Source organism: Protopterus annectens, chromosome 16.part0, assembly GCF_019279795.1.
Source record: "Protopterus annectens isolate FY-2018-M chromosome 16.part0, PAN1.0, whole genome shotgun sequence".
NCBI classification, from domain to species: domain Eukaryota; kingdom Metazoa; phylum Chordata; order Ceratodontiformes; family Protopteridae; genus Protopterus; species Protopterus annectens.
In genome coordinates, this window is record NC_056750.1 from 436,204,692 (window position 1) to 436,225,678 (window position 20,987).

Consider the following 20,987-nt stretch of genomic DNA (forward strand, 5'->3'; position numbering starts at 1 on the left):
AAATTTTTGTTTTAAAATTTTTTTTTTTTTTTTTTGTTTTAATTTTGAATATATAATATCTAGATATGCATCCATTGTCCACCCATACATCTCCAGAAGGTTGGTCCCAGGTAAATGAATGCATGCGTATGACCTCAGTCGCATCAAAAATCAAAATCTAGGACACCCAAAAGTTCATAGGGAGCAGATTCCTTGCTGGGACCTAAATGGTGCTTTAGATAAAAATGTTGACTTGTCTTTTTGTAATCTTGGATTCTGCTACTAAGTAAGTGCGTTCTACGATCCATTGCATGAAGACTGTGTAGTTTGTTTTCCGATGATGAGTTAAGGGAGTCTATTCCTTTAAGCTAGAGGTCATTAATGGCACAGGTTATTGGAGAAAATAGAAGAGACTAGCAAAGATTTCACCCTATTTTGAAGGCTAGAATGTTTCCAACAAACTTGTAGCTCTGAACCATTTGTAGCTAATAGAAAGGCCATAAAAGTACTAAATTTAGTCTAACATTTCCCCTCGCTGGTATCAGGTGTTTCTTTTTAAGGCTAGCAATGCAGTATTCTTCTGAGAAGCAACATAGAGGGGCTGGTAGGAAAGGGTGAGGTTCCGAGTGGAAGTATAACTGATGCAGAAATCTCTAAAGCAAATTAACTTGGGTGTTTAGAAGGCAAGTATGAGTAATCTGTGATCTATACCTTAAGTAATACGAGATTTGTGATTTTTTATTGAAGTCAGTTTCTTTTCAACCACAAACCTCCCACCCTACAAAGAAGTAACTCTACCATTTTTTGGTTTGGTAGCTACTGCTAAAATTCTGGTGGACTGATTTGAGTGTTCTCCTCCCCCTGGTTATGTAACTTTAGAGTTATCCCAGTAATTCCTTTAAATCTATTATTACACCATTGATTTGTGAAGATCTTGAAGCCTAGCTTTACATCCCCATGGTCATTTTTAGCCCTTACAGTTTGGCCCATCTCTTGATTATTGGTATGCAGTCGAGTATATGTTGGGACATTTACATGTCCTTGTTGCCATGAAGGTCATGGCTGTTAAAAAGGGGTTTGAATTATAGGTCAACCATCCAATCATCTAAACTGGTCAGTAAGAGTGATATTCTCTGTAATGCATATCTATACTTTCAACATGTTCTGTTAGATTTCAGTCTCTCCTGTAAACTAAAGTGTGTGTTTGATACCATTGGACTTAAATGTGTAATAGGCCTGAGAGAATATGGTTTGCTGAAACTCTGTACATTAGTATAAGTTGCGTCTCTGTAGCTTGCATGATGCTGAGAAAAGGGACAAGGCTTTCAGATAGTCTGCCTACTTTTTTTATGCTTTAAGTCTTTGTGATTAAGTGGGGTAGAGGGCTGAAGGTTTAACACATTAGGGATGCAGGGGGTTTGCTATTCCCAACAAGTGTTTTGTGGGTTTTCATTGAATGATGCTACTGGTAGTTTTACGATAGTTCCAGTAAAAGTGGCTTTAATGAGGTGACCTGAATCTGATCAATGCTACAAGTTCATAGGCAAGTAGTAGGCAATCAGACTGCAGACCAGTACAAGCCTAGTCACAATCCCATGTTCAGATGTTCACTCTAGTCTGTGAAGGCAAAACAGGATAAAGTTGGTGCGAATGAGGCTGCCCATCCCATTGTCTAGGTTTACATTATTTTATTTATTTTACCTTTGACTGGGATAGTCCGACTGGATGCATGTCCATTTTCAGCAGAGGCCTGGGGAGAAAAGATCCAGGTAAGCAAACATTAAAAACGTGTTACAATTATAATTTTGACAGAGTACATAAGCAAACAGTAATAAACATGACTATCAGGGCCAGCCTTAGGCCAGCTGGTGCCTTATGCAAAAGGGCTCCACAGCTTCTCTGTCCTGGTCTTGCCTAGACCATCCAGATTACTTTTTTTTTTTTTTTTTTATTTCTCTCAGGTTGTATTAATCTTTAGTTTTTCTACTTTTCATTCAACACATTTTAAGTAAACCATTTCTTTACTACAAAAATAAGCAAATATTGGAAAAGTGCCCCTACTAGAGCCACGCTCTTGGTGGTTGCCTAGTTGGCCTATGCCTGGCTGGCTGTGATTAGCGAGCTGCTCTGCTTGACATGCACCACATTTCAGTAAGTCAGTAATAACCCTGCTTTCTAATCTTGTCAGAAGACTTTCCTCTTACACTCTGCCCTCATAAAAAGTGTTTGTCTTTGAGTACCTTGCAAACAGTGAAATGGAAAACGAAACTTACACTGGCTTTTGTTACCACAGAAAAATTGGATTGATTAAGATTGCGGGAATCAAACATTTTTTTCCTCATGTTCTTCACTTTTACCATTCATAGACAGCAGGATAGTTTTTCCTCCTTTTTCTTTATAACTTTGCAGACAGTTAAGGTGATCTCTTCCTTCACTGTACTCCGTTGTCTATGGTGGCACAAAACATTTTTGTATTTCCCTTTTTATTTTATTCATCACATTTCTTACCCATTTCTTTTTGAGTTTATAATAGCTTTAACTTTCATCAGACAATCACCAAACATTTAATCTGAAGCATTTCCTGTTCCCTCTGATTTCCCCTTGGGTTTTGTACTGTTTTCTTATCACTGTTGATACTATACACCTTATTTTGTAAAGGCATTTTAATCCTGTTTAGATAATGGGCTGAATGTACACACCTCTTCTCCCTGTTGGAGAATAAACTGAATGACAAAATTGACGGAAATAATGACAGCTTTGCTGAGGCTCAAGAGAAGTATAATTACAGCTTCCTGATTTACCTTAAATTTTTTTTTGCCATTCTTTATTTAAAACAAACGTACCTTGCAGATCTTACAAAAGAGTTTAATATAAATGAAGTAGTGCTATGAGACACCAAGCTGTAGGCTTTCTTGGCTTTAGTGGTCCAGAACAGCTAGTTAGGCGTCAAACAAGACCAAATTGTAGTCCAGTTAATGGTCTTCTGATAGAACTTACAAAGGCAAAATTACACCACATTGCCACTGTTAAGTCATATGTTTGACCATTCAAGAAATAAAAAATTCTAAATTTTACTTACTGGGGTAGAGCACTGGTCCCTAGTGACCAATTTCAGCCCGGACATGCAAAGAAAAGAAGATTTGCTTTTAGTGAGAGAACAAGAGTATAATGGAAGTACACATAAGTAGAATGCAATTGAGTAGACAAAATTAGGGAATATAGGTGTTGAATAAACTTTGTTTAAATCAAGACACTTCACACTGTGGAGGATCAAGTGTGATAAGTAAGGTGTTGGTTTGGTAACTACTGATATGTGCTTTGAGAGTGAGTTTGGAAATATTTCTGAAAATATGTCATCAGGCCATGTATGATGCATTAAGAATCAAACTCTTGTCTGGCAACAACACCCGATCAAACTTTCTTGTCTTGGATTAAAGACAGTCCAAAAAATGACTGCTCGTCCAAATATGCAACTGTCTTAAATGACAAATCTGATTATGATGTACAACTGAAAGTAAAGCTTTAATAAAACAGTTAAATCAGTCTCGAAGTTCAACAACCAAAATTACACAGATCTCCAACTTTACACTGTTTACTGTGTTGGTAAGGTAGTCATTCCTGTATCAACACAGCAAAAATATTCTTTCCCAGAAGTACTATTAACCATGCAAACTGGACACTCATTTCAAAACACTTCTGATTTCAAAAGTGAAGTGACCTATACTCTTAATGTTGAGATCTGTGAGGAGCTAAACATTACATCTCCCAAGTAGGTGCAAAGTACTAACTCTAGGCACAAATAATCTAGCACCTGTGTTACTGTAAGTGCACTCCCACAAAAGCTGGAAACTTCATGTATACTAGTTTTCAGTTTTACCATATCTTGCATGGAAATGTTGTCCACTCCATTACTGAAACTCATTGATATGTAAGGAATGGGATGAAAAACAGAAAATGTTCTTGTACCTTGCCTGGGATGTGAAAGGATGCTAGCGTACCGCAAGTCTCATTGGCCACACAAAGATCTGTGGGCAGCTGTGTTCGATCCAAGCTGCTGCGGTACATGTGATGTATAATGGTGGCTATGAAATGCAGGACTATATTGGATCAAATTATTTCAGTCAGCCTATGGTCATCCCATTTTTCATATTTGTGTAGATATTTATAGTATCTGTATACACAACGTAAATATGTACACAGATTATGAATGGGTCCAACTTGTCTTTGAGGCATGGACTTGCTGAAGTTCACCTAGAAAAGAGCTGGTAAAGTGAATTTTGATATCCATGTCAAACACAAAGGGTTATGATTGGTGAAATGGTCATAATTTTTAGTGCATGAATCTTTATCTGCCTCATGAACGATCTGAGAGAAAGTAAAGGAGTGCAAGGGTTTTGCCTGCTTTCAGTCCTTTTGAAATCTGGTAAAGCACATGGGATTGTAGCAGACAGCAGGCAGAAATGAACTGCTCATCTGTAGAATTACTGGCTTTAATGCTGTTGGACATTTCACTCTACCACACAAGTATGATTGAAAGAAGTTCTAACAGCTTATACATTCTGCATTGAATCTCTTCCAAGGGACCAACAGCAAATCTTAGCAGTGCTTACATCTGCTTAAACTTTAAAGTACCCTTGAGAAGTGTTTAGATCAGGTTTCGTGCCTGGGATGCACTTAAGTTTACCATTTTCATGATTGGCAGGGTGTAACCATTGTACTGCATGCACTTACATAGATGATATATGCATAGTCTCTTCTGAGGAACCACTAAATAAGGACTGTATTTGCACAAGGATGTCATTTTTTGAAAATACTAGTTTTGCCGTTTCCCTTTAATAGTTGACACTCAGTCCCAGTTTGTGAATTACAGTAAGGTAAGACTTCTGTAGCATTTATGTACACTTGTATATAGTGATTGCCTTACTTGTGATGCATTTACCTTTGGTATACTGGGGGAAGTATGATGCCGAGAAATAATAGGAGCTATATGGTTTAAGAGAAGTCCGATGCCTGCCATGAATATTGCATGAGAGCTTCATATTGTTTGGCAGGAATGTCAAAATTCTTGTGTGTGGTTAGTGCTTGGAATGTTGACTGAATAAGATTCCATTTATACATTTAAATGCAAAGTCCATGAGTGAGAATGTGGCTTATTGTGCTCTTTCAGTCAGCTGTAGGTAGCATTTATAGATCCTATGGAGTAATCTGGTAACTTTTTTTAAACGCCATCTGTATGACTTTGTCTCTTGACTCCTCTGCAATTGTTTTGTTGACTCACTGATCCCTGTTTTGCAAGGAGGGAAAGTCGGGCACCACCACTCTGAGAGCCATATATATATATATATATATATATATATATATATATATATATATATATATATATATATATATATATATATATAAAATAAAATCATTTCTGATTTCTGACTGGAGGTCATAAGTTCATGCCATAGCTTCAAAGAGGCAAGAGTTTGGTAGTAGGTAGCGTGCCAGACTCAGTATGCAGGGTCCTGTGGAATCCACCTTCTTAATCTGATGAATTGTTATACCTCTGGTGGCTTCCTCAAGCATTGTGATTGCTGTTGGGCTGTGCAAGTGCATGTTGCCCATGTACGACTTCCTGGCTAAGCAGTTCACTGCTGAACAGTGTGCGCCCCTGTAGGCTCATATGTTGCTTGTCACTTACCTACAGATACCTCTGGATGTCATTCAAGTGCAGCCCAAAAGTTACCTCTTTTTTTTTTTTTTCTCCAAGTCGAGTGAGTCTGCATTGTCTGCTTACTGTTGTTTGTCTGGTCCCTCCGACATGCATGCTGTTTATCAAACCTTAATCAGTTGGGTCATAGTCAGGGCTTCTGTGTCATGAGACCAGGCTAAAATTTCCTTTTCAAGTTCTACTGTGAGTATAAAAACAAGTGGGAATAAATCCCATTCTGCCAAATCAGTTCTGAATTCTTAGTTTATTGTAAGCCAGCAGCTTTATAATTGGCATATATTTCAAGGCTGACCACAAAGGGCTAAGCCAGTTGATACAGAAAAGGAGGTGCTTGTTAAAATATGGACTAACGTTTACTTTGTGATGTGGAACATAATTAACGAACTGTCTGAATTAATGTACAAGATAAACTAATAGGATTCAGCAATGGGTTTTAGTCTATTCCTGACTGAGTTTATTACTCTTTTATCAGACTAAGAATGTCTGTAGTCTGCTGTTTAAAATGCATAGTACAGGAGGTTTGGTGGAGCATGAAAAAATGTGATGAACCTTTTTTTATAGACACCATTGCTAGCAAGGTCTAAAATTGTAAATCTTGGAGTTCCAGACATACTGGTAACATTTAAGACCTGTTAAATTTGTCAGTGCCCTCTGCATGTTAACAAAACATAGTAATTCATCCATCAGAACTATTTCTAATTGCATTTAACTCTGTTTAAATTGATTCAAGTCTGCTACTACTACTGAGTTAATGTAAGCACACTGGAAATGCACAATCTCTGCTGTGTGTTATGCTTCAGACGAGAGTTGATAATCGCGTTTCCTTTCTGAAAAGCTTCACTTTCTTTGTAGGACTGTAAGCTCCCATTGCATTTGAAAAGCCCTGTCTTTTGTTGTAGGTTTGATATTGCCAGCTAAACTAGATGAGAATATACGGAAATCTACAGGCTTCAAAGAATGTGAATGAATGAGTGTATGTTTTGTTTACTATTATGGGTGTACTGGTCTTGTATCCAGTATATAAATCAACTTAAGTGGCAAGATTCTACTTCATTGCCTGTGTTTGTATGTACTACCTGCTACATTTGACCTTTCAATGATCAGCACAGGGAATCATAGGAGCTCAGAAGGTGAAAGACTTAAAAACTTCTTTGTGTTTATTTGTGGCTTCTTTAATGCGGAGAAATGTAAATCGATATGTCAGCCCAGTGTTTTATAAATTAATGCATTACTGTGGTTTTGACTTTTGCAGCAAATCAGTTAAGAAAATGCTGCTGTTCACGAGATCTGATGTAGCCTCAGTTTCTTGGATTTCTGTAATATTAATTGATGACCAGCAGTTACAGCTGTCTCTTTATGGTGGCCTTTATCTGAATACTTTGGCAAATGCAACTATTTATACTACACAAATGGCGAGTCTTAAATGTCCCTCTGAAAATGTTTATTGTACTTTGAGGATGAAGTATAAACCATGTCTATTTTTTCAAAGGAGGGTTACTAATGTTTTGCTATGGGGGTGTGGTTCAGCTGGGAAATGAGATCTGAGATAAGATGTAGACCTACAAATGCATCTCTTGCAGTAGCTTTACTGGAAGTTTCTTTATAATTTTGTATAAAAATATTGAGTATGACTTAAAGGGTTTTGAGGGATCAGGACATGTTTTAAGTGCAGTAGCTTTAGATGGCTTAAGCCTCATTGTATCATCATAATCCTTTATCATCATCAGCCCCCTTTTTCCCATTTTTCTACATGGGGTTGGGGTATCTAGTTAACTCTCGCCAACTCTCTCAATTTCAATGCTACGCTCCTGCCTTCAACACTCATGCCTGATTGTCGCATATATTCTTTCACACAATCCATCCACCTCTTTGCTGGACATCCTCGCTTCCTCTTACCCTCTTCCTGTCTGTCCCGAATCTTCCTCACCAGATTGTCGTCTGCTTTTCTACACATGTGCCCAAACCACCGCAATCTGTTCTCATTGATCTTTCTTGCAATTGCAGCTACTTTGGCTTCTGCTCTTATGTCCTCATTTCTTCGTCTGTCCCACAGTGTGCATCCTACCACCTTTCTCAGGCTCTTCATTTCCATCACTTCTAGCTTCTTCACCTGTTCTGCCTTTACTGCCCAGGTTTGTGTACCATACAGTAGTACTTGTTGCACCACTGTCTTGTACCCCTTACATTTCAGCTTCTTTTTCATTCTTCTGTCATAGACTACACCTGACATTCTTGCCAGTTGGCTGCAGCCCCTCTGATTCTAGCTTTGACCTCTTCATTCAGATTACCCTTCTTCTCAACTCCCCCTCCCAAATACTTGAAGCTGTTTACCTGTTCCACTATCTTCCCTTCTATCTCTATTCTCAGCTTCTTCTGATTTCCCCAATTTGCTGCCATTACCACCATCTTATCTGTGTTTGTTTCATCCTGTGCACCTTCAGTTTTGCATTCCATTCTCCTATCCTTTGCTGAAGTTCTAGCTCATAGTCTGCCTGTACTGCCACATCGTCTGCATACAGCATCTTTGTTGATCCGTCCCCTCCAACCTGTTTGCTAATGTAGTCCATCACCAGTTTTGAACAGCAGTGGCCTCAGAGCTGAACCCTGATTTACACTCATTCCCACTGGGAACCCCTCTTTAAGCACAAACACTATTTGTACTTGAGTCCATTGGGTCCTTCTACATAACCTGCACTAATTCTACCAATGTTTCTGGGACTTCAAACCACTGCAGTACTGCCCAGATCAGCTTTCTTGGGACCTTGTCATATGCTTTCTCCAAGTGTAGGAATGCCCAGTTGGACTCTCCTCATCTCTAGCTTCTTAAGTATCTGTCTCAAAGTAAACATCGGGTCAGTTGTGCTGCATCCTGATCTGAATCCAAACTGCTAATTCCCCGTCTTACATTCCACTACTCTAGGCATCTGTTTGTCACCCTCTCCAGAACTTTCATGCAGTGTGATCGGAGATTGATGCCTCTATACTGCCCGCAGTTGATGTCCCCTTTGTTGTTGTACACTGGCATGAATATGTTTTCCAGTCATCTGGGATATGCCTTTCTCTCCACACTGCTATCAGTACCCTCAGGAGCCATTTCTCCCCTGTCTTACCCAACATCTTTATCGTATCTGCTGTGACCTCATCTGAGCCTGCTGCTTTCCCTGACTTCATCTTTCTTAGTGCTGTTCTTACTTCTTCTAGGGTGGGCTCCTCCTCATTGTAGGCTGCTTCTGGGGCAGTACAGCTTCTGAGGGGTTTTCTTCATTCAGAAGCAGCTGGAAATACTCCCATCTACCTTTGATGTCCTCTGGACCGGTGAACATGTTGTTGCTGGCATCCCTTATGAAGGGTGTATGACTATCTTCTTTATCTTTCTGTCTTTGCCTTGCAACTGGATAGATTTTGTGCCCCTTACTGTCACTTTCCAGAAGTTGGTACAGTGCCTCCGATGCCCTATTCTTTGCTCCTGCAACTTCTTTCTTTGCTTCTTTGTTAGCCAACCAGTAGTCCTTCCTAGACAGGTCAGTCTTTTCCGTCTCCCACTTATTCCTTTACTCCTTTCTTTTGATGACTTCCTGGAATTTTGCATTCCACCACCAGCTTTCCTTATGTACCTTATTTCCATACCTGGCTCTGCCACATATCTTTTCTGTAGTCCTAACACATGTTGTTTATAGGTGCTGCCATTCTTCTTCATCTTCACCTATTTCCTCATCTTCTTGGGGTGCTAGAGCCCTGAGTAATTCCTTGAACTGTTGTACTTTCTTTCCTGTCAACTTCCAGGTCTTCACTGTGGTCTCTGTTGACCTTGGAGCCTTATCTGACCACTGCTTGCAGCTGATTGTGGCAACTAGTGGTTTATGCTGTGGGCTGACTGTTTCACTGGGGATGACTTTGCAATCATGGATTCTACCCTGGTACCTTTTCCTTACTAGGAGGAGGTCTACTTGAGTTGCATGTTGACTACTCTTGTATGTGATCTTGTGACTGTCTCTCTTTCTGAACCATGTGTTGGCTACTATCAAGCCATTTGCCAGACAGAAGTCTAGAATGGCTTCTCCTTTATTCCTGTTGCCCCACCCATGTGGACCCATGTAGAGCCTTTTCTGTCTGTCCTGATATGTGCATTCAAATCGCCCATTATCCACACCAATTCATGTTGTCCTGCTTTATCTATTGGGTCCTGCAACTGCTATCAGAATGCATTCTTTTCCTCACTATCACAACCTTACTGTGGGGCATAGGCTGAGATTATGAATACTGCCGTATCATTACACTGGAGTCTGACTGCCATGAGTCTGTCATTAATTCTGATTATATCCCTTATTGACTTTTGAAGCCTGTCTCACCACAATTCCTATACCATGTCTAGCCTGCCCACCACCTAAGGAGTAGACTGGATCCCAAGCTAAGTGGCTTTTCTGAACTGCCCTTCCATCTCATCTCTTGGATATATAGGATGCCCAGCCTCCTCCGTATCATCATGTCATCCACTTCCAAGCTGCATCCTGTCAGTGAACGTACATTAAGCTCGGCAGTTCTCAGTTTGGCAGGTTGGTTGGTGTTATGTCCAGCTTTCGCTCAAAAGAGCTATCCCAGGTAACCCAGGCTGGACAACTAGACACTGGCCAGCCAGTAGCTTATTGTTCCAAGGCTGCTGGGCTTTATGGCGACCACACACTGGCCAATAGGGGCACATATACCCTCCCACCATTAGCATGGGTCCCTGAGATGGGTCAAAGTAGGCAGAGTCCTCAACCCACTTACTACCATTAACTACCCATTCCATTTTTGGTGACATTAGTCAACATGACCAAATTACCTAGAGCCATGTTTTACACTGTCGAGAGTGGCTAGCCCTGCCATGGCAAGCAGTCTGTGATCCGTGTTTTCCTATCTTGAGGATACTGCGCACCACAGTAGATGCCCAAAGCGGTTGGTGTGTACAACTCTTCCCCCTATAGGGCACCATGTAGAGTCTGTGCTGCTGCCCACAGACTCTACATGGTGCCCTATAGGGGGAAGAGTCTGTGCTGCTGCCCACAGCTCCATTCATTGGTGAGTTTGAGATGGAAACACTCATCATGTTTTTTGGACATGTGAGAAACCCCACAGAGACCCAGGGAGAACATGCAAACTCCAAACGGGCATTGGTAGGAGGTCAGGATTGAACCTTGTGCATGGGAGCCAAAGACCTTCACCACTAAGCCATTATGTACTGCTTAAGCCTCGTATCTCTCAGGTTAAAGTTACTTAATACATGATCATGGGCCTCTGTCTCAAGAGGTACACTTTTACTGAGTGACAGGAAAACGGCTTACATTGCACTGGTCCTTCATGTAGGAAAGGCTTTACCCTCCATAAGACTTCACAGCAACAATCTGAATTGTCTGAATTTATGTGCACTTCTAGCTTGTTTAGATCGAGTTAGCACATTCCTGCTTTTTAAACGATACTTCTTTGATTTTAACGTATATTTAAGCATTATAAGTTCAGTTCTAGTGGAAAGCTAAGTAACAGCTGAATGGAAAAAACATCTGATCACTTTTATCATTCAAATGCTTGTTCTACAGTTTCTAATTCCTTTTGAAGAACTGCTCATAGTCTTAATATTTAAGATGACCAGTCAGTTTTGTTTTGCTGTTTAATCTTTCTCCTGACTTTCTCCCCCTTTTATTTTATAGGGAATGGAAAGAAAAACTTATTCTTGCAGAACAATGCAAGATGGAAGAAGCAAAGGAACTTCAGGTATCTCTGCTTAACCATACATAACATCAGTATACTCCACCAACTAAACCTGTTTTAAGTTGTAGGGAAACAATGCTGAGATTTTTAGGTGTTTCAGCAGTTTAGCCCATGGATTGAAACATGTTAGTTATTTTGCAGCTCAGCTTATATAAGACTGCTTTTTTTTCCTGAGATGTCAGTATTAAATACTTCAGCTATTTTTAGTAGTTTGCATCCTCCTCTTGTTTAGTTTACCTGAAACATCTTATTTACGAATGCGTATTTGATACCAAATATTGGCTTGTTGGATATTCATAATTTAACATTACTGAATAGAGGGAGCATGTTTTGGAGGAAGAGTATACTGACAAATGTTTTGACTTGATAGCGTGGTGCATGGTGTATTGATGTGCGAAATGATCCTGACTGGAGCTGACACTTTTCAGTGCATGCCGCACTGATGGAGAAGGAACACACCCTATTTAAAAATGGAATGAGATTCTTTTTTTTTGCTAGTGGAAATGTGTGGTGGTGAAAGGTAAAGCTGCATGACTCAGTATAGCATCAGACAATAGGATACACTTAAAGGATATTGTTTGAGAGAAGCTCTGACAAAAAGCATGTAGATCAACATAAATTTAAGACAGGAGTTGACATTTTCTTTTTTATTTAATAGAAATAGGAAGTTGCCTTAATATAAAAAAAAAGTGTAGTGAATAAACACGCTTAACAATGGTGATATTGTGCATTTACAAGTCCTCTTCTAAGGTGTCCGATGGGAATTCCTAATCAGAGCTATGACATTTTGCATACCATTTTATACCAACAGACAAGTGGCATCTTAAGTAGGAAGACAATCTTTGGTATTAGTTTTCAGACTGGAGCTGTGATATCCTGCTTTATATTTTATTAGAAGGCACATACTTTAACAGCATTCTGCAGCGAATTCTGAAATGGCCAAACTGTACTTGTTTGCAACTTTAATACTGGAGGGGAGGTAGTGGATCATTTAAGAACTGTGACCGTTTGTGTTGCTTTTTATAGTAATGGAGAATTTATGTGCACTACTTAAAAAAGACATTCATTGCTAGCAACACAGTGTTACAGGAACCCATTTCTAACATGTACCAGTATGAAGGTATGCAGTACTGTTTTTATAATCCCAAGGAAATGACTGTGATGGTTTAGAGACAAGTATGGAGAAGTGATGGCTAGAGTGTAATGACAGTTTTTTTTAATTAATGGACCACCTCTGGATTGGCTTTTGAGGTTTTAGGTTTGAGATGTTTTAAAAGCTTGAGAAGGGTGGGGGGGTGCAGAGTATTTTGAAACATAAGGAGATGAGAAGATTGACAATGGGTTGTGCTAGAAACCACTTGGTCTTGGATAAAGTGAGGCAGTTATGTTGGTTCAATAGTAAGTTTGTGAATCAATGTATTTTATCAGAGGGTCTGAAGGGTGGTTATGATTCTGACACCAACAGAGGCAAACAAGGGGACACCATACTTAAGCAAGAAGGATGCCCTTGCCTAATAGCTGCCATAGCAGGGGACGGGGGGGGGGTAAAGAAGAATTGAGATTTTATCTCTGAAGTGTAAGCAGTTGATATTGGCTCTCAACTTTTCATTGTGTTGCAAGTCTAGTCAGGTCCCAAAATATTTTAAATGTTGGTTTTAATGGTATTAGTATATACTGTAGCTGAGAGAATGGGTAAAGGTTAGTGTGGCAATTATAAAATCCATCAGAGGCAAAATCTTATTTTATTTAACTTTGAAAGGCATGTAGTATGCGGAGCCATTTTGTTGAAGGTGGCAATTTTGCAATGAGAAAACATTGCTTTATTAACTTAAAGGATTAATTCAAAACAAGATTGAATATTTGGGGCTAGTTGCATTTTGCTGTATATATGTTTACAAACACACTATGTGCAATGCAACCTTCATCAGACCTATCATTGAGTACAATGCCATTTGGTATGTACTTAACCAGGCATGTCCAACAATTGGGTTGTCCACAGAAGTTCCTCATTAAAAGTAATACATGGTGTAAGTAATATGTTCTATGGAGACCACCTCAAGGCCCTATCCCTGTATTCGGTCTCCTACAGGCTTTTGAGGGGAGATCTATGCCTGGCATACAGGGTGTTGTCAGACCCCACTCTGGTCCTCCATCTCCAAAAAACAAACCGCACCAGAATTACCCATTCTAAAGTCGTAAACTTTGCCTGTGATATAAATAGGACCTGCTTGAGAGAGGTATGTATCCCAGACACTACCCCCGTCTAACCCAATTCAAGTGCAACTTGGACAATTGAATGGGAAACTGGAAATTCATCCCTGGTTTGGCACCTGTGTCTCTAATGGACTCTGGTAACTTGTAAATGGTTCATTTCCCAGGTCCATGCTTACATTTATCAAGGGCATCAGAACTTGTCAGAGCTTTGGGATGCATGGCTAGGCTTAAAAAGGCCCTTGTGGTTGTTAGCCTAGTCAACACCTATGAATCTATCTAAACTGGTGCTGTTAGATCAGGGGAAGCATCCTTATGGGAGTCTTACAGAATGGCATAATTGGGGAATTACTGAATGACATCATAATCTGAAACTGGTGTACTTAAAAATCAGGTTTGCCTTGTCCTATTTGACATTGTATAACATAACTATAACTGCAGTTCTCTGTTCAGCTTTCCAGGGTATACAAGTACATGGAACCATGTTACATCTGAATGCTGTTTGGTTGAATCTCCAAATGACAGTAGCTAGATGATTGAACATCTATTTCAAATGAATATCTACTTTGTTAAAAATCGCTTTAGTTGAATTTGGCAAAGTTGCACAGTTATGTAACAGAAATATGTGAATTTTTATTGTTGCCTATATGCAGTCATTGCTACTGTAGTTTTCTTTGTGCATTGGCAGAGATTCCCTGTATGTGTATGGCATTTCCTCCTCTTTCCATGATTGTATGAGCATGGAGTTAATATATTCAAGTAAAACATACACAGGTACTTCAATTTTTCAAAACATTTCAAATTGATGGCCATATTGCACCTGGGTATGTGATGCATTTAATTTAGTCTGCCACAACTCTTCTTTTAGCAAATTGTCTGCATCTCTCCTTATCCTGTTAATTTCTAAGCCATCAACCATATAAAACAAGAAAAGGTTTCTTATCCTTGCATTTCACTTACAACTAATCAAGGCATCAGTTTTTCTTCATACCATAAAGTAAAAGAACATTACTTTTTCGTGGTTCTTCCAATATAAAATGCTTGGAATGTCATTCATCTCAGCATGAAATATGCTGGGTGTAACACTTGCACTATTTGGGAGGTTGGTAACTTATGATGTAATTAACAGAAATATGATGAACTATTTGTTGTGAATCTGCATTTGCTGCAGATGTTGCATGCAAAAGTTCCTTAAATACATACTTCACATCCCATGTCCTTATTACTTTCTAGAAAAATCTTAAAGTTACAGTTTCTCTTATAGAAACAGGGACACTCCCCAACAACCTTTCTCACTGCATCATCCCGCCATCCAGATTTTGCAGTTGACCACTGTAGAGTACAGAGTTTAAGAACAAAGTCCATCTCCGGTTTCATCTCCTCAAATGCCTGCATATATTGTGTGGAGCTTTGTGGGGTGTTCACTGTTGCATTCTCAGCTTAGCTCTTCCAGTAATAGTGTATTTTTATTATTAAACTTTAAAACCAGTGTAGATGACTGCATTGGATATTGTTGAATATTCACCTGGAATAAAGAGGAATCTTCTTTATGGGGAATATATAGTCTCACACCAATAATGGGTGACATGCCTGAGTTTCATGGTGGTCTTGGGCATAAACTTGGTAAGAAGCTAGGAATCTAACAAATGCAATGAGATGGGACGTTTTGGTAGTATGTGAAACTAAGGTAGACAACCTGTTTACCAATAATAAAAATGAGGAAAGTGCTCAGACTTTTTTTCTTTGGTTTAGTGACTGCTGTTAAACACGCAGTCAGACTCTTAAGCTAAAGTGCCATTACATGGAACCTAAGTAAGGATTAAAATAGATACAGGTGCTGATTATACCGCAAAATCACATGGTACCAACCTGAAGCATCTCAAATATCTGCAGTTGTATGAAGCAGAAATGGAAATGTGTATACCTGCAGGAAAAGGTTGGGAAGATGGCCTAATGGTTTAGGTGTTTGCCTTGCAAACACAAGGTGCAGGGTTTGAGTCTCACAAGGACTAATTGGCTAGGCTTACAATGGCTCGCAAGGGCACTTAGCCTAGTACTAATCTATGAACCTATGTATAGGAAGAGACCAATGACTGAGTGGAAGGGGACAATTCTACTGCTGGCTATGTGTTGAAAGGTTCATGTGTCAATCTGCTGAACGGAGCTTTAGCATGAAAGCTGGACTAATTTGCTGGTATAAATAAAATGAATGTGGATCTACTTGGAGCAGCTGGTGTGAGACTGAGGCAGAAAAGAATTTTTAAGATGGATGCTGTTCTTTGACTTGAGTGCACTTACAGTGGAACTATTTCCTAGAAGTAGAACTCAGATATACGCAAGCACTTAATCTGATTGGAAATGTAATTCAGCATACTAATTTGTGTGTACCTATGGTACCGATTATCAGGAAGAATGACAGTGTGAGACTGTGTGGCATTTGAATGCCATGCTTTGTAGTTGGGTCATAGCCCACTTATGTATTTAATGAATGTCTATAGCAAATTTTTATGTCTGTTAGCATATTTATTCTTTAACCAAGTAAATGAACTGGTCCAATAACCCTTTTCAGCCACAACTCTGACCACAATGGCAAAGATGACATCACATGGGAAATGCACTTAGGAATGTAAAGAAAAGGGAAAAAAAATGCTGCTAGTAAGTCTGTTGACAAAGATTGTATGCACAAAATCATAACAAAGGGGTAATGTGGAATAAATAAGACTTAATTAATGCTCAAGTTGATGCTTAACTATACAACATAAAGCATTTGAACTTTGTAGTTTAAGCCACCAAACATGCAAATGAGGTAAAGACGGTACTTGCAGGCTGGTCTACCAAAATGCACTGCACATGTGCATGAATGACTTTGTATACGATTGTCTGGTCACATAATGGCTAGTTTAAGTGAAAATCTTGTGCTGTAAGGAAATCTAAATATTCCCATATTGGAATATAACCAGTATGGGTTAACACTTGCATATATCCAAACATTTTTAAATGCTTAGAATTGCTTTATTTGAGCAGTAATTAAGTACATTTATTGTACTACTATTACCCAGAATATTGTTATACTAACAAAAAATGCATTCAATCTTCAGCCATATGCTTGCAAAATTGTAGTGAATGTCTCCCAGGATCTACCCAGATCACAGTATGAGATCAAGAGAGGCAGATAAGGCTTCCCCAAATGAGGTTTCCATGCAAAGCAACTTTTTTCAAAATGGTCCTCTACCGGGTAGATTGTAGTAACATTCAAGCTCAGTTTAAGCCAGTTTCAATTTCCGCAGACCCACCAACTTGTCTGCCAGAGAACTTTTATTAGCCACATAGTATTAATCTGACAGATGAATGATAGTTTTTTTTATTTATAATCATTCTCATACAAAGATATAAAACTACACTTTAAACAGGTACTATCTCAATCTGTATTACATTGGCTATTTCTGTCTCCCATGAGATGCACAATATTGTTTTACACTTACCCAAGATCTAGCTAACAAACCGCATCCCCCAGATAGCTCCCCCAAAGGAACAATGCCTAGAATTAGACTTCAATATTTGTTTTCTTCCCTAGACTGTGTTTATAGGACTGGTACTAGACAGGCAGTGGAGCCATGCAGAGTAATTGTAGGAGTGCTGCCTTCCAGATGGTCTCCCTGAATACTTTGCTCTCCACTGCTAAAAGATAATGTGCTTTGGAAGTTGACACCACAACCCTGCTAGGAGACTCTTCCCCAGGAAGACGAACAAATGTTGACCAATCATTCTTTCTTTCCTTCCCTTTCTGACCATTTGGCACCTGATCCACTTGTGGCATAGTTACACAATCCTGCATCTGAAAGCTAGTTTAGACTTCAGTGTGTGTGTGTACTCTGTAGCACGCAGCTTCATATAGTTGGTGAATGAGGTGAGGTGAAGTCAGATTTATTACACTGGAGGTGATTCCTAGCAGTCCCATGCAAAATTACCCATGGATGGGGTTTGATTTATGTAAATCACTGCAACAGACCACTATAAACAGAGTCCTTAAGAAGTACTGCAGGGTTACTTTTGATTCCTAAACGAGACATAAAAATGACTGCCGCCACAACAGCCGCAAAGTTTTGGTTGTGCTAAATGGCTAATTCTAGGCATATATACATTAATTATTCAGTTAAGTGACAAGAATGAGGAATGCACTGGCTCTGGCAGTATGTATAAAATGTTAAATTTTATGCATCCCCTTTGAGAAGAGTTCTAAAACAATTTATAATTTTCACAATATGTAAATTAATACTGTTACTGTAGCCTTCCCTTCAGGATCATTTTTACATGTATAAAATATTTTACCATTAAGTTCAGACAAGATTGAAATTTCTTTGACTAACCAAATCAGTAGGAAGTCGCTCCTCAGGACTTGGGAAGTGAAACAATGTTCTAAATATTGATTTGAACAGATATTGTATGTAGTCGTTTGAGAATATTTCATGGAGTAGCATATTCCAGAGTGCCATCGTTTGTACAGGTCTCTTATCTTGAAATTTGTTAAGTTATTAGGTGATGAGGCTCTTTCTAAGATTTTTTTTCTTTTTAATTGCAGGCCCCCAACCTTAACAATACATTAACACATAGCATATGAGTGTGTTTGCACAGGTAGCCGTCACCAGTATGACTAGACTTTTAATGGAAGCCAGAGTGTTTCAGCCCCTACAAATGCTAACACTTGTGAAGGGAATCTGAGGGGCTATTATTGGACTAATAATAAAAGGAATGTTAATTTAATAGACATTATGGACAGAGTTTTTACGTTTCAAGGTTAGGGGGGGCAGGGGAATGTTACTCATGTATTTTCTGCACCACGTTACTTTCCTACCTTAAAAGAAATGGTATTTAACTTTGAAAAACGTTGTTAAAATTTAAAAGTTTACAAATTGAAAACGAATATTTGCGTGAATGTCTTAAACACAAAATTGTTCCTCAGGGACTTGGGATGTACAAGTTTCCCTTTGGAGTGAATTATACCCGGGAAACGGTTCAGGATTTTTTTTTTTTTTGTGTGTGGGTTTGAATTGATAAAAATGATTCACTACAACTAATCTGTTCTGGAAGCCCTGGGTAATGAAATGGATTCATTGAGCCGAGCTATGAGAGTTATGAGCATTTGTATAACCAAGCCTTGTTAAGAGTAGATAAAAAAAAGTAACATTTTTTTTAAAAAAGATGAAAAAATTAGACAGGGACTTTAAACAATATCAAGACAGTAGAGCATACAAGTATCCTGGTAGCAAACCTATTGGCAAAGGAAGGCACCCTGATGGGTGGGGGGTAGGACAACATAGGCCACAATCGTGAGAAACTGAACCTGACCCTAATAGACAAGAAACTGGGAACTCAATAGGGGAACTTGATTCCTTTTTAGAAGCAGCACAGGGTTTTCAGGAGGTGAGAAGGTCGGAATGACTCACCATAAAACACAGGTGATGGTGGATTTGGGGAAGCAGTTAAACAACAAGCAGAGGTGGGACCACCACAACAAAGGGCCAACAATGATGAAATAATTAGGTTTCTCAATTATGAGCTCATTGGTATTTATCAGGATTTTAAAATTTACAACTATGCGGGTGTGGAGTTAAGACCATTTTGAGTTGCTAAAGGGATACAAGTTTGTGCCCACTGGGCCAGTTAACATAGCTGACTCACTTATTGAACTAAAGTTATTTTTGAGGAAGATTAACTTTAGTTTATATTTTAAAGACAAGGATGTTAACAGTGAGGCAGGTAACAATCAAAGTACACGTAAGAGGAATAGTGTTTTTAATCCCCCTCTACACCCCTTAGTACAAGTTTTTGAGAAGGTGATTACTAATGATTTATATCAACTGAATGCTGAGAAAAAGAAAGGGTGGTGTAATTTAACAAAAAAGTAGAAGTTTTGACCCAAATTAGAGGGCGCAATGACTTAAGGGTGATGAAACCTGATAAGCGAGGGTGGATTGTTATTTTTAAAACGGAAGATTATAAGAATGAAATAACCTCCCTCCTTTGCAATACTGATACTTATCCCCCTGTTTCAAAAAATGAGATTACAGTAGCCTATCAAAGGCTGGATTTTTACTTGGAAGAATATTTTTTTAGAAAACAGGATAGATGTGGACACCTACAAATTTTTAAAACAGAAAAATCCAGTGATACCGAATATTTTCGGTATACCAAAGGTTCATAAAATATTGACAAACCTCCTTTTAGGCCTATTGTGACTAGTAGGGGGAGTAAGACTCGCCCCTTGGCCATTCTTGTGGACAAATGGTGTAAAGAAGTAATGACCAAGACCCCCCATCTCCTGAAAGACACTTGGGAATTTTTAGGAAAATTAAAACAGGATTTATGGAAGGCAGGGCTTATTTTCCTTACTATTGATGTAGTGGATCTCTTTACTAGCATTCCTAAAATTGAGGGGATGGAACTTTCCATGCAACAATTTTCTTCCCTTTGAAGAAGACAGGATCAGGCTCTTAGTCGAGCTGATAGAACTCATTTTGGACAATTTTGTCCATTTTGAAGGTGAATTTTATCAGACAATTAGTGGAGTTGCGATGGGGGCAGCTTGTGCTCCCACCTATACCAACATTGTCATGCTGGGATGGGAGGATGAATGTATTCTGAAGAGTTCCTTTAAGTACCTACATCTTTGTGAGGTTTTTGGATGATATTTTTATTCTTTGGAATGGTACAGTAGACCAAATTAGTGAGTTTATGAAACATTTGAATGGTAGCAGCGATTACTTTAGGTTTACACATTCCTGGGACCCTATGAGTATTCGCTACTTGGATGTTAAGATTTCCCAACGGCACAATAAATTTATTTCCAACCTGTACAGGGAAGAAACCTTTTGTAATGCATACTTGCATTACAGTAGCAACCACCCATACCATCAGAAAAAAGGATTGGTAAAGGGTCAGGCCATATGGGTGGCAAGAATGACCTCTGATATTAAAGAACTAGGCCAGGAGTTTGACATACTGTAGAAAATGTTTATAGAAAGGAAATATCCCCAGAAGATAGTGGATACTATTTTTGAAGAAGTAAGGAAAGGTTGGGGTACCAAGTATCCACCGCTGTTAGGGATGGATTTTACTAATCCTAATAGGAACAAGGGAGATAATAAATACAAAAAAGCCCTATTATTGGAACATGTGGTATGTTTTAATTAATAAAAACAACAGTGTTTTATTCACATTGAAGTTCATCCGGTTAATTTCTACATTTTCTAATGACTAGTCACCTAGTATGGTAACCATTTAAAATTAAAAAATTGCAAGATGTGCAACTGTTCTTACCAGACCTTTAGGAATGGAA

General features: G+C 38.9%; 1 protein-coding gene across 1 annotated transcript in view; it reads left to right on the forward strand.

Moving 5' to 3' along the window:
• The window catches only part of LOC122790606 (kinesin-like protein KIF14), a 1,004,205-nt gene that overhangs the window by 442,693 nt on the left and 540,525 nt on the right, over positions 1–20,987 (forward strand). Inside the window, exon 12 of the mRNA XM_044058133.1 lies at positions 11,380–11,443. Coding sequence (XP_043914068.1) covers positions 11,380–11,443 — 64 coding nt within the window. The remainder of the gene's footprint in view (positions 1–11,379; positions 11,444–20,987) is intronic.